Below are 15,037 nucleotides of genomic sequence, written 5' to 3'. Positions count from 1 at the left end.
AAGAAAATATAAAATATATAAATAAATTTATCTCATCTTATCAGCTTAAGTTTTTAGAACAAATGGTAATTTCAACACGCACCAACCAAACATCTCCCTGCATCTCAATGCACTTGTCGGTATGCAATGGTAACAGATGGTTGCAAGATTTAGCCAATGCTATCAGGGGAAGCAAGATGGACGAGGACGAATAATTTTTTTCAAAAAAAAATCATGAAGTGCTATTTTTGTTTCTCTCAGTGAGATTGCGAGACACAAGTCCAAGCTCTACCAACTTGCTGTCATTCCTACTTTTAAATAGAGAATGTAAACATACATACATACATATAACAAGATAGCAGAAAATTGACCCCATTTTAGGGTATCTCCAAGGCACCTGCTTGTATAAATAGATGTCACAGCATAAATTTAGAGAGTATCTTGTCTCAGCAAGAATAGGCTTCTTTGTTTAGATGGTATAGTGTTTAACATACCATCAAAAAAAAATGTAGTGTATAATCTGAAACTTTTCATGCAGAATTTCTCCTTAAAATGGTGTAATATGTTACATGGTAGCATCAGAAATATATATACACAAGGATGTATCTTTTGAGTGAATATATACAAGGATGTAGAAGAAGCTTTGGCTTATTTCCAAGATTTTCAGTTGATGAATTAAAAAATATAGCATGCATAGTCTAAAGTGCATACATCTTGTACTCATTCTTCAGCAGCTCTGTTTCTGATGCCACTGACATAGACCATGAGAGGGTCCTCCTCCCAGAGGCCCTCCTTATATTCCTCAAGTTATTTCGTTCAATTCGGTGAATAATCATACAATAGGACATGGACCCCAAGGTGGTCAGCATGATCAAAGCACCAATTACTGTGGCAGTCCAAGCCAGCCAATACCCCTGGCGGCCAACCACAACAAAACAGAGGGACATAAAGGAAGCAGAGATGAAGAGGCAAGCAAGCCACATCAGCTTGTTGATCACAAATACCATGAGCCTCTTTGCCTTCTCCTCAATAACAATCAGGGAGGTTTGCACGACAACTACAGCCAGAGAAATGAAGAGGGCCAAGGAGTCAAATACCAAGAAGATGGTAAATGCTGCATTCTTTGCTACATAGGCTTGGCCAAGAGTTGAGCCATCCATTGGGGTCTCCACATACTGGCCCGGCACAGTGAATATGGCTGCCAAGGCCACTGTGGCAATGAGCACTGCCACCACTGTGTTTGAATTGATGGCATTATTGAGGCCCCCTATGTGTAACTTCTGCAGTCTCTTCTTGATGTTCTGAACCCTCATTTCAGTTTGACGGGTTTGTAGGAGTTGAAAGTGGACTTCATGTTTAATTTGTTTAAGTTGCTTCACAGCATTAGGGGGGTTTGGATGCTGCTTTGCAGCCACTGCACCAACTTCTTTTAGGTACACTCTGATTTTTCCGTCACAAGATTTTTCAGCAATACTAAGAGCTGTCTCTCCAGCTCTGTTAACTGCATTGACTTTGATTCCAGCAACTGATAACAAAGCCTGCATTATCTGCATTAAAAAGAAAAAGAAACAAATTTCAGTAGATAAGGCCAAAAAAAAAAGAAAAAGAAAAGGAAAGGAAAGGCAGTACTGCACCGTAAACATAATATAAGGCACTGATAAGGAATTATGATAGGAGAAGTTATTTATTTGTCCTAGTTTCTAGAGATGTGTTTGCCTTCTTCGTACCGGAAGTTTTCCCCAGTTTTTCACCTTTTGGATGGACAATCCTTAGAACCTGGATATAACGCATGCTCATAGGAGCAATAATTACATAAGCATATACAAATTACAACATTTGCATGATGAAGTCAGAATCCCAAATTTCGTGATAGTCCACTACTCTCCCCTTCTTAGTGAGACAATCAGCAGGCAGGTCTATTTGCCACTTCTTTTATATGAGAAACCTTGTGATTATGCAAGGAATTGAGGGAAATTTAGACTTTGCTCATTAAGGTCATCATAGGGGAAGATGCCTGTGGAGCTATGGAAGAAAGGAAGGGGGGAAATGAAAAAGCCTACAGACAGAGTCTATGACAAGCCTCCATTTTATCTTTGTGTTCTTAGGTTATCTAGGAAACAGAAGCGCCATTACCGCACAAGTGTTGATGCAACATACAAATAATAGCTGAGATGTATCTCCCCCAATCAAATTGCAGCTCAGGTGAAGCCAGCTGACATGACAGGTTTGTAGGAGAGTTTTTATAGAGGAAATTGTTTTGCACATCTTACCATATCGTGTGAGATTTACTTTTCACCATTATGATACAATCAGGCACATAGTATGGTCATATATCAATTTGGTGGTCCTTGTATTAGCTGGTGCCAGTTTTTTTTTTTCTTTTTTTGGCTTTTATCCAGTGTGCAATGATGCATAACAGCACAGAGTGAACATATTAAAGTAGCTAATATATACTACATGCAAGACTTGATCAAATCAGATTTTGTCTTTGGGGATCTTGTTTGATGTTATTTTGGAGTTGTTAACCTGCTGTGTCATATACATCTTAATGATGTCTGTAACAATAAAAAGACTGACATATTTGCAAGCTCATGGCTTAAAATATGTCCATCAAATTTAAATGTACATTAAATTTTCAAGACATAGGTTTACACAGTAAAGCTCTGAAGCTAGTCCTTTCACATTGTAAATCTTTAAAAACTGAAACAAGTTCTCTAAATAAATAATTTCTTCTGGCATATCTACGTGTACTTTTGATATCTTTCCGTCGCTCCATGTTGATACATTCCTAGTATCAACAATATAAAGACAACATGCCATATTTACAACCTAGATCCAAGAATTTCCCACAATATAACATAATTTTCCTGCTTAAAAGATGCATGAGTTGCATCAAAACATTAATATATATATATATATATATATATATATATATATATATATATATATATATATATATATATATATATAATCAAAGAAACCGAAACAAAAATAGAATATAAAACATTTAGAGTTAAACCAAATAATGTCATTTAAAGTTACTCCCAAAGCAAAAGGTATCGACAAAAGGATATGTTAGTAAGATAGCTGAATAAGCATAGCCTCCACGATGCCTTAATTAATATTTTTCATATTTTATGCTGCATTTATAATTGCCATTGAGGATTATATCATCACAAGGAAAGACAGCATATACACATCTAATGTTAGCGACAAGCATATCTGCGAAGTTGATTAATCAGATAAAATGTCAAACTCAACTAACTCAAATGATATGAGGCCATAAATATAATTTTGTTTGAGCATTAGATTTAGTATTTATGATAAATAAGCCTAAAATTACAATTAAGAACCAAGAGGCCCCAAACAAACCTAAATAAATAAATAAATAAATAAAACTTCTCTTAAAATTCGCACATGACCTTTATAAGATACAACTGCAAACATATATTTTTGTGTACGGCACTCAGTTGTTTCCATGGACAACAGTTTGTGAAGTACAGTTCATGCAAATAGAGTTGAAAAAATGTTATTAATGAACCTGTCATGGATTAGGTGTTTCAATCTGAATTAATAAAGCACTCCTCACAAAAGATGCAGTTAACATGTACTACAGCATCATGTAATAAAGTTGAGTATCAATACCCTGAAAATAAGTATGCTGAATTAACAGCATATACTAAAACATTCCTTACCATGTATTCTATCATGATTTTTCATTCAAACATCCAGAAGAGGGGTTTTCTCCTTACTCTGTAAAACCTCAAGTACACACATCTGAGTTCAACCATGATTAGCTAAGAACATATCTTCAAACCCCATAAATTGAATTTAGTGAGCAGAGAACTCCTTGCATGAGCGAAACATTTAGGTACAAAAGAACCAATTATGTGGTCATATATAAGAACTGCGGCTTCAACACTAAAACATGTTGGTTTAGAGGAATGCAGTTCTGTAAAAGTGGGAAAAGTTGAAGCTCAACATGATTACTATCAAAGAGCAGTCATATACCCATCACATCATGCCATTATCCTAATCTGAATTTTGCCATATTGCAAACATTATTACCTACCTCATGACGACCTTTCCTAGTCGCGATATGCAATGGTGTATTCCCTTTGTTATCTTTCAAACTGGCAGCTGAAGGATAGGTTTTAAGCAGTTCCAGTACTATCTCAACTCTATGTCCTTTAACTGCCATGTGAATTGCTGTCTGCCCCTTCTTGTCGGTCCTCAAACCTAAGCTTGGGTCGCTTCTCAGAAGCGATTTCACTACTTCTACATGTCCCATCCTTACTGCTGAATGCAAAACAGTTTTACCATTGCTCCGGGCAATCTTGGCAAGGCCAGCATCTGTTTCCAACAGAAGATTGACGACATTGGTATGGCCTTGAGTGGCAGCTGTGTACAAGGCTGTAGCATTCGATGAGTTGGTTGTCATGGCCAGTGCAGGAAAAGAATGCAGTAACACTTTCAGCACTTCTGCAAAACTCAATATTATATAGTGATAATCAAACTTTACAGACTGGGATATGATACGAAATACCAAAACTCCCAAAAATGGTAGTAAGAATAGGGGCTAATCTAATAATGCATGATAAACCAAATAAAGTGATCGATATAAAAAAAATTTCAGTCTAGAATGACAAGGAATAAATTGTTCATTCTAGATGATTAGATGGAATAAAAGATTAGTATTTCTCTTGAGTTTGCGAAACTGCTTGCGTACTTATTGAGGAGCTCAAATCCTTTAAGTGATTCTCTAATATGACAATAATTACACACTATAAAAATGATCCTGGAAAAAAAAAATGAAAAGGCTGTTACAATAATAACTCTTCTGATGTTACAGACAGTAAATTAGTAACTGAGTTGAAGTAGCAGATGAATGCATGAAACTAGAAGCAGAATCAAATATCTAATTTCAAGAAAAGGCCAATATACAAGTTCCTGCTGACTATAATCAGGCTAAAAAAATGGCAGAATGCATGAGTTCATTTTAGGATTATGATTCTATTTTCTTGGAAGCCTGTCATTAAGTTCGAGCCCACTACTATAAAACAGCAAAAGGCAACCTTTACAGCACTAGCAGAAGCTTTTAGTATTCTAAGCAACTACTTTATTTGTGAAATTCAATATTTTCCCTAAAAGAAAGATAGTATGGGTACAAATTTCACAAAGTATAGGAACACCAATAGAATTGCCTGCTTTGAAGCTAGAAGCAACATATCTTATATCAATAAAAGAACAGATGGAGATACATGGGGTTAACTTCCCAAATTCATATATACGAAAATCCAGACAATTCTATCTTTAATTACCATAAAAAAATGGGAGCATCGTGCATCTGATTAAAGTTCTACTATCTTGAACTGGTAGCGAATCTAATAATTCCGTGAAGGATATTCTGCATTAATAACTTCAGCATCTCAAACTTTGATTAGGTGGCAGCACATGTTGATTACTTTCAGGAAACTGAAAAAGTTGAGATCATAAGGCTTACCCAGGTGTCCATGCCTAGCAGCAATATGAAATGCATCAAAGTTGTTAGTGGCCTTGAGTGAAGCAGAGTGAACATCCAAGACACTCAATATTTCTCGAACAACCCCAACGTGCCCCATCTCCGCAGCAACATAGAGTGCCGTCTCGCCATCCCGGTTCTGCTTTGAAATCAAATCCTTCAAATGGCTATCGTTACAATCCAAAAGAATCTCCATAACATGCACCATATTGCCAGCCCTGGCAGCCAGATGGAGTGGGGTGTCCCCTCGCTTCCTAAAACCATCTTTCTTTTTCTTCTCATGAAAGCTCTGTTGCTTCTCCATTGGTCCCCTCCTAACACTCTTTTGTTTCTCCGTTACACCTAATCAAAAACATTTTTGTTTCTCCATAGCCCCTAACCGGAAACTCTGAATTTTTTCCAAGGCACCCACACGAAAACTCTGCTGTTTCTCCATTCCCACCTTGAAAATAGATTACAGAAAAGAATTTTGCCTCAGTTTCCCTTCCTTTATCTGTTACCTTATTTCACCCAAAGAGCTGTTGCCTAAAAAATGTAAGTTTTGTATTGAGAGGACTAGTAGAGCAAATTTTACAGCACAAACCCACACTTTTGTGAAGGATGCATTCAGAACGCAGCCATTTAATCATCATTTCCATGAAGTGTTTAGTGGCACACTCATCATTATCCTCAAAAAGAAGATATTTAAAAAAACAAATAGCAGCTAATTTATGGCTAAAATAAAATGGAACTTTCCTAGCAAATAGGCTTAAAACCCACTCGGGTACGAATTTTATATACTAAGTTTGTATATACTACTGAAACTTTTGATCTTAGAATAGCTTCCCACAAGATACCCCAAACTATACCTTAAAGAAAATGTCAAAATAAAGCAGCCAGCACAATTCTTCAAGAAAATTCCCTTTCAAGATTTCTCATTGTCTTCAAGAAATATAATATTCCCCAAACCATATCCATTAAACCCATCATTGACCAGATCTTCAAGACGTCTCAAATTCCATATTCTAATCAAAATAATAGCTGCAATAATATTAAAAACAAACTCATCGGCCCACCTTTTGAATGTTTTTGCACATAAAAAAGAACCATTTTCCCCTCAGATTGCTAAACTCCATAAACAAGGAAACAAAATGTAGTTCGATAAGAAATTTCCAAACCATTTCGTTATGTGATTCATCCCTCTGCCTCGGGATTTCCGACCGATGAAAACAACTAATAAAATCAGTTCCCGCAACATCTCAAATTCTTCCACCCTCTCTCTCTCACACGCATACACACACCACGACCAGTATTTTGGTTGTTTGCCTGTTCTTCTTCGTCGTTTTTGCCGGGTTTTGGGTTTAAGCTTATGTTTTTGGGAAACAGAACGGCGCGCTATAGGCCAATGGGTACCACATCAGTAGCCGGACCAGACCGGACCGGGCCGGACAGGACCGGTTTAGAGCTGGTTTAGGTACGTCAACCAACTCCTCTGTCCCACTCAACGGGTCTGTGATGTTTCAGGCTTTTAGCTGCTGCGTTAGATGATTTGCTAAAGATATAACAAGAAAAATAACTGTCAAGAAGCTAAATGAAGCTTTAATTGCGCAAATTATTTTTTGATTTAAATACAAGAAGCAAACTTATTCGTCGAGAGAAAGATACAGGCTGATCAAGCTAGTAAAGTCTCTTGGCAATTCTTCCAAAGATCCAAAGATATGGGTTCAATTTCCGACTTCACTGTGGTTTGAGAGGTTGCTGGTATCAAGATTTTAAGTAGGTGTGTAAAGATTAGAAACAAGCTCTTTCAAGTCATGTGCCATCACAGCTTTGCCCATTTATGCATGCAATTGTGATTCTATGTTCAGCTTGTACCATCATGGATGCCATCAATACTTTGGTGTATTGCCAAGGTTTGAATAGCTGGTTGTATGGAGGGTTGATGAGGACATCGAAGCTGTTCGATTAGATGATCGAACCATCAAAACCCCTCGTTCAGATGACGGAGTCAATCAGTTACTTTTGTTATTAGTCGAGTCAGTTTGGTTAGTTTTTATTTTAGTCAAATCAATTAGGTTAGCTGTTGAGTCAAGTGATTGGATCAATCGATCAATGTAAGACCTAATTATAAAGGTCCAATTTTGGGTGTGATCAATTGGTTTAATAGTATAATGTTAGTAATGTTTAATTTGGTATGTAATCAATTAATTGATTTAGTCAATTAATTGAAGGGTCAAAATTTGGTTAGTTGTTAATTGTTTGAACCTCGCTCATGAATTAGGAAAGTTGAATGATTGAATAAACCCTAGCCTTCATTCTTCTCCTTCCTCGTCTCTTTCTCCTCTTCTCTTCTTCCTACGTCTTTATAATCTATTCTTCCTCTTTCTTCCTTTCTTTTCCGCTTCTGTTGCCAAAGCCCCTCAATTTCTTTACCGCGTCTGCCGCTGCTGTCGCTTAGAATCCACCGCCACACCCGCCTTCGGCCCGCCTCCCGGCCACGTCACCGCCCCACCTCCTCTCCCGTCCGCACCCCTCCATCTTTCCTTTCTCCGTCCCAAACCCCTCCTTCCCCTCCAAAAGGGTCTCGAATCTTCGCCGCCTACACCACCCCCTTCCCCCACCCTCTCTCTCGGCTCTCGCACAAAACAAAAAAAAAAAAGGAGAGAAAACCCCCTTCGCCGGTTCTTCCCTGTTCCTATGGCCGCCCGTCGCTGCGCCCGCGCCCACCACCACCTCCGCCTTGCAGCACCACCGCCTCTGCCCTAGCCGCTCGAGCCTCGCCGCCTGTGCTGCCACGTCCGCTCGTCGTGCCGCCTTCGTCCTCCGGCGCCCGAGCCGTCGCTGCCCGAAATCCTTCCTCCGACGCTGCCACCTCGCATCCGCAGCGTCGCCTCCGTGTCGTGCCACTTCCGCCTCGCTCTGCCTTCGCCACTGCCACCGCTCGTCGCCCTGAACCCCATCACCAGGCCGCCGTCGAGCCCTCCGTTCCTCGGTCCCCTCTCACGAGCCCACTACCCTTCCGCCTCCCCTCTTTCCCATCATCTCCTCTCCCTCTATTTCCTTCTTTCGGCTGCATCTCACCCAACCCCCTTCCCCTCCCTCATCTTCCCCGTCCGTCCGCACTCGCACCCCCATCCATCCCTTCCCAAATCATCGACCCATCAGGCCCGCACCGCCACTACGCCTCTCGCCGGCTCCCTTCTCTACTCTTCAAGCCCACGGCCCGCGGGCCCACCATACTGGATCCAGTCCTGTCTACGACAACTGGAGAGCCCATCAACTGCAACCGCACCCATGATCGTCACCCCAGCTCACAAGCGAACAATTCTGGTCGTTTGCTTCACGACAGGTTGCACAAGTAGGTTGTTCTGCGGTAGACCTACACTCGATGGGGTCGAATTTTTTCCACCTACAAGGAGTTGATGGGGACATCAGAGCCGTTCGATTAGATGATCAAGCCATCAGAGCCCCTCGTTCAGATGATAGAGTCAATTAGTTGCTTTTGTTATTGGTCGAGTCAGTTTGGTTAGCTTTTATTTTAGTAAGTCAATTGGGTTAGCTGTTGAGTCAAGTGATTGGATCAATTAATCAATATAAGACCTAGTTATAAAGATCCAATTTTGGGTGTGACTTAACGTTAGTAAGGTTTAATTTGGTATGTAAAGTCAATTAATTGAAGGGTCCAAATTTGGTTAGTTGTTAATTGTTTGACTTGATCAATTCATGATATAAAGCCTATATAAGGGCCACCCTGCTTATGAATTAGAGGAGTTGAATGATTGAATAAACCCTAGCCTCCTTTCTTCTTCTTCTTTCTCCTATCTTTCTCCTCTTCTCTTCTTCCTGCGTCTCTATAACCTCTTCTTCCTCTTTCTTCCCTTCTTCTTCCTCTTTCTCTCTTCCTTTGCAGTGGTCCGCCATCAAGGGTGCTGAAAAAGGCATGCTATAGTAAAGACTCCGTGTGACCTCACTTAAATTAGAGAGAAGTCAAACATAGAGCAATAGTCCTCTTTAAATGATGCATAACTTTTCTTGATTGACCATCGAAAAGGATACTGACTTATCGTGAAATTAGCCAACGCTACTTGATGAATTGAGTTACTGCAAATATTCTCCGACATGTAGTATGTTGACTAATACAATAGTTTAAGGTCATTGGAGTTCGATAGTCTACAAGGCTTGAACTTTACATTATAGTTGTTAATGCCTTCACTATATTGGCTTCTTGAGCATCAGTTTGAAAACTCATCCAATGTCCTTAAATACAGATGATATAATAAGAGTTAAGACCACAAAGACTGAGATTCTTATTTTATATGAGCAAATAGCTTTTAACCAATAATTTATCATCAGAGAGCAGATAGATTCTCCAATTTGCCATCTAGCGTCTATCTAAAGCGTATTGAAGCAATGGATCGACCATGCTAAAGTTCAATCAAGTACCGATTTTGAGGAGGCTTCAAGTTGGAAAATCAATAAGCTTTGTGCCCCTTGGCTATCAAACCAAAGAGATGATCAATCATGAGGTTTTGAGCACAAAAGTACCAACTTTAGCATTATGGATGAATCAAGATTTTATCTTTGGTGTGAAAAAAGGATTCACCTTCACATGAATCTACCATTGGATCGCCCACCGCACGGAACTCTAAAGATATATTGCTGGCAATGACATTTCCTACATAAATCAGTTCAAGCAAATCCTTGATTTACAATTCAAGCTTAAGGATCTAGGGGTCTTAAAATAATTCCTTGGTCTTGAAATAGCTAGAAGCTCGAAAGGAATTTCTGTTTGTCAACGGAAATATGCCCCGGAAGGTCTGCAAAGTGTCCCATGGCACAAAACTTGAAGCTCAGTAGATATGAAGGTAATCCTATTGCTGACCCTACAGTCTATAGAAGGCTTATAGGAAGGTTGCTCTACCTCACCATAACCAAACCTGATTTAACATACTCTGTACAAGTCTTGAGCCAGTTTTTAGACTCTCCAAAGCAGCCTCATCTAGATGCTGCCTATCATGTCCTAAGATATCTCAAGGCCACACCAGAATAGAGATCGTTCTTTCCTTCTACTTCTGAGCTGCACTTGAAGGCCTTTTGTGATGCGGACTAGGCAGCATGTTCAGATACTCAACGTTCAGTTACAGATTTCTGCATTTTTCTTAGGAACTCTCTTATATTATGAAAATTAAAGAAACAACACATGGTGTCAAGGTCTTCTATGGAGGTAGAGTATCGTTCTATGGCTTCCACATGTTGTGAGCTCACTTGGTTGATAAGTCTTCTTGGTGATTTAAATGTTCCACACACAAAAGCAGCTCTCTTATTTTGTGATAATCAGGCAGCACTACATATTGCTGCTAACCCAATGTTCCACGAAAGGATAAAACATATTGAAATTGATTGCCACATTGTAAGAGACAAGCTACAATCAGGGCTGATTTGAACTTTACACGTCTCCAGCACTACAGAGCTTGCTGATTTGTTAACTAAGGGTCTTGGAGTTGCTAGATTTCACACTTTACTTAGAAAGAGGGTGTCCACAATCTACACACTCCATCGATCTTGAGGGGGAGTGTTACATTCATATATACATATACAGCTCTTGCATTTTATTTTGTTAAATATAGGTTCAGTTTGTTAATTAATCCTCAATTAGTTAGCCCTGCATACGTTACTACACAGCTGTACAGAGTTGGTTATTTTCTCTCTCCTTTCTATTAGTATATACTTTTGTATAGCTCACATCATTCATTCAATAAGAATTAGATCAGAAACTTTGTTCAATTCTCTCTATTTTCTGCTTTGAGTTCTCTTTCATTTTCCCTTCTATTATTCGAAATTCTTCAACCAACAAATGAGTTAAGAGGTTGTTTGGATGTCGAAAGATCACATCCATCCAATAAAACCTTCTAATGGAGGATATTTGCTTTAAAAATATGGTTGATTTTTGATGGTTCAAGATGATAAAAAAAAACAAGCAATAGCTAATTCATGTTTTTCAAGAATAATCGATTCCTTTCTCCATGTGATTTATCTTATCCTTGAAAATGGGGATTAATTGTTCCTTTGCTCCTTTGATCTGTTGGAAAACTCACTCCATCATCTTTTTAATGTGGTGGATTTATGCCAAAAAATCTTATCGGGTCCATAAAAAGATATTCAGGTATCCAAATAGGCCCTATGAAATAAGGCATTGTATGGTTAGGATCCTAAAAATCAGATTAACTAACTCTAGCCCTTCCAAACCTTCCAAAGTGTGGTATTTCTGAGTTAATAAAAGTTGTCCCTTTTTTGGTGATGGAAAAAAATGGTCTTTGATTTAATTTTAAAAATATATGATATAATGAGAAAAAAGTGAATAAAATAGAGAGGAGAGCAAATCATGTTGTGAGGACCGTGCGGGCGTGTATTTAGTTCCATATCAGTTATTCGCGGCATAGATCTTGGGTACTTATATAGGATCAAGAAATCCAAAAAATACCTTTTATCACTACAAAAGAAATAGTCGTTTCCGACGCTTTTTAGAGCATGTACCGATACTTATAAGCGTCGGTAATTTTGGCGCCAATGCTTTGAAAAGTGTCACAAAAGCGTCGGATAGGTGGAAGTGAAACATTTTTTTGTCGACGCTTTTTGAAAGTGTCGGCAGAAACTGAAGCTATTCCGACGCTTCTAAGCGTTAGCCTAGTTTGGAGTCCGCCGATGCTAATAAGCGTCGGCGAAAACTGAAGATAGGGCGACGCTTATAAGCGTCGGCATAATTATTTTTTTTGGAAAAAAATTATTTAAAAACCCTAACCCTAGAGGCCTTAAGGACGGCTTCCTGGGGCGGTCCCTGATTGTCCGAAGGCAAGGAAGAAGAAGAGGAAGAGGCAGGGGAGGGGGCCTCTATTTCAAATCACTATCCATGCTCTCCATTCCCTTCAACCTATTGGAGAAATTATAAGAAGAAACATCAAGTTAATCTCGCACTCAGATGAGACAAATGAAGGGAGACACAGAGCAGCAGACGAATAGTAGAGAAGTTTAACCATTCGCCTATCACTCTACCATGTAGTTCCACTCCAAAACAAACAAAAATCACAAGAGAAAAAGATACTACACACCTGAACAACGGACGATGGGAGAGGCCTGGGTTTGGGCCCTTTCTGTGAAAATCGATGAACTTCTTGAGATTAGTGTCAAGATACTCAAACACTAGGTAAAGAAGGGGCGTCCCGCTCTTGTCCACATATTCCACACTCAGCAATCTAGAAACCAAAACATAAAATCCAATGGAAAGAAACAAATTTGAATTAACAAAAAAAAGAGAAAGGGAGAAGAGAAAGATCTTGAATCGAAATGAGATAAAAAAATTAAGGCATTCGAACCGGACGATGTAGATGCTTTGGGAGAGCAGTTGGAGGAGGAAGATCTCTGGAGGGCTGTGGGAGGGATGCCCTCCTTGTCCATCTCGAGGCAGGTCTTCTTAAGGGCCACAAGTTGCCCTGTCACCTTGTACACTTTCCCGTACATCCCCTCCCCGTACATCCCCTCCCCGACCTTCTCTAGCTTCTCATACTTCTCCATCTCTCTTCGCTCTAGGGATCGGGGGGGGGGGGGGGGGGGGGGGGGGCGAGATTCATGTGGGCATGTGTGGGGGAAAATGGGCCTCCGACGACACTTTAGAGAAAGCGTCATGGGGGTGGGGGTGGGGGCGGGGGGTTCATTTGGACTCCGACGATGCTTTAGAAAAAGCATTGTGGGTGGAGGGTGGTTCATTTGGACTCAAGCTGGTCATTTGGACTCCGACGATGCTTTAGAGAAAGCGTCGTTGGAGCATTTGGACTCCGACAACGCTTTTAAGCGTTGTCTAATCACTTTCTTCTTTTTGATTTGGCCTCCGACGATGCTAGTAAGGACGACACTATCTAGCATCGTAATAATATCATGACTGTGGACGCTATTTAAAGCGTCGACATATTTTGGCGCTGGAGCCAAAATTACCGACGCTTGTACCTAGCGTCGGCATGTAAATGTCTGGATAGCCCATTTTTTCTATAGTGTATGGACTAGAGGATACTGCAGCACGAATCTATTGGGGTTGACCACAGGCCGATCGTGATGCTTGTGATTACATAATCATTATGGGTAAGGTCTTGTGTTGTTACATATGCAGACTAAAGTTAGCCCAATTACTCATGACTGAGTGCTTCTCGAAATATAGAACCTCCTTAACCTAGCAAAAGCTAGCACAATTACTCATGATTGTCATCTGTTGCAAAAGTTATCATGCGAGCATCAATGCATCAAATAACATCTTACAGTATATAGATGTTATGAAATAGGACCATCAAATTGACCAAACTTTAGAGGACCCAAACTCTATGAAATACAAGTAATTCTCCTGATGGAGAAGAAAATCTTGATGCTAGCATGGTAATCTTGTAACATATACCTTGGTGGCGCGCGGCAATGGAAACCTTTCATTGGAATTGAATTGACCAAGAAAAAAGTACGTGGAATACACACAAGTAAATGCCATAAAATTAAAGAGAAAAAATAAACTATATTCTCTATCGTGAGCTGGCTCTGAAACAATGAAAATAGGAATGAGTGGTTTTCATTTCAGCCGTTTGATTGAAAAAAGTCCTATTGTCATTTTGATTATAAGAGGAAATGAAAAATATTCCAACCCCTCAAAATCTAATATCTACTTTTCAATGGCCATTTCAATCCATTCTAATTTGAGTCGCAAATCAAAAAAAAAATTAATTTAATTTTAATATTTTATTTTTCACTTTCCATACCAATGCAACCAAACACGGCATAAGCACTATTCCTCAGCTCCTCTACCGGTCTAGCTAGACTAAGGCCCTGTTTGGGGGAGCTGTTAGCAGTAGAGCTTTTGAAAGTAGAGCTTTCTGAAGTAGGGCTTTTATAAAAAGCTATTTACTGTTTGATAATTACATTTCTAAAGTGTTGTGATACTTTAACATGTGTTTCGTAAAAAAATTGAGAAAGTAATTTTGTATGACAAAATTACCATAAAAGACATTGCATAGTATTATACAACAGAACATAATAAAATATAACATATATTAATATATAAATAAATAATATAGTATAATATTACTGTAATGTAATATAATATTATTTTAATATAGTAATATAACATTATATACTATAGTATAATAATTTGATATAATATTAAATTATTTAATATAACAAATCAATGTATTATGATATAATGTAATAAATATTATATTTATAGTATAATACAATGGTACAAAATATTATAATTAATAGCGTACATTAATTTTTCATAATATAACATAATATTAAATTATTTAACATAATATATTAATGTATTATGATATAATGTAATATAATATTATATTATCAATAATAAAAGTATAAAATATTATAATTATTAGCGTAAATTAACTTTCTATAATATAACATAATATTAAATTAAAAAAAGGGATGGAGAAACAGACGAAGAAATTAATTATTTTTTTTAAAAATGTGATTCAAAAGATGCATACAAAAATAGGAAATAATAATACTTTTTCTTGC

The 15,037-nt window shown here is 38.5% G+C and overlaps 1 protein-coding gene and 1 pseudogene across 1 annotated transcript; both read right to left on the bottom strand.

The window, feature by feature from the left end:
* Positions 1 to 520: 520 nt before the first annotated feature.
* On the bottom strand, positions 521 to 7,875 carry LOC103715232 (ankyrin repeat-containing protein At5g02620-like). The gene is made up of 3 exons (XM_088720222.2): positions 5,483 to 7,875; positions 4,052 to 4,461; positions 521 to 1,526 (listed from the first exon to the last, which is right to left on the bottom strand). The coding sequence occupies exons 1-3, from the start codon at positions 5,802 to 5,804 to the stop codon at positions 678 to 680; spliced, it is 1,581 nt and encodes a 526-aa protein (XP_088576348.2). The 5' UTR covers positions 5,805 to 7,875; the 3' UTR covers positions 521 to 677.
* Positions 7,876 to 12,367: 4,492 nt separating this feature from the next.
* Positions 12,368 to 13,048, bottom strand: LOC148714120 (cell division control protein 2 homolog C pseudogene; annotated as a pseudogene).
* Positions 13,049 to 15,037: the final 1,989 nt, after the last annotated feature.

The sequence above is a fragment of the Phoenix dactylifera genome, chromosome 4, assembly GCF_051530095.1.
Source record: "Phoenix dactylifera cultivar Ajwa chromosome 4, Ajwa_hap1_PhDact_Kaust_v1.1, whole genome shotgun sequence".
Classification (NCBI taxonomy): domain Eukaryota; kingdom Viridiplantae; phylum Streptophyta; class Magnoliopsida; order Arecales; family Arecaceae; genus Phoenix; species Phoenix dactylifera.
This window is presented reverse-complemented; position numbering and strand designations above follow the sequence as displayed.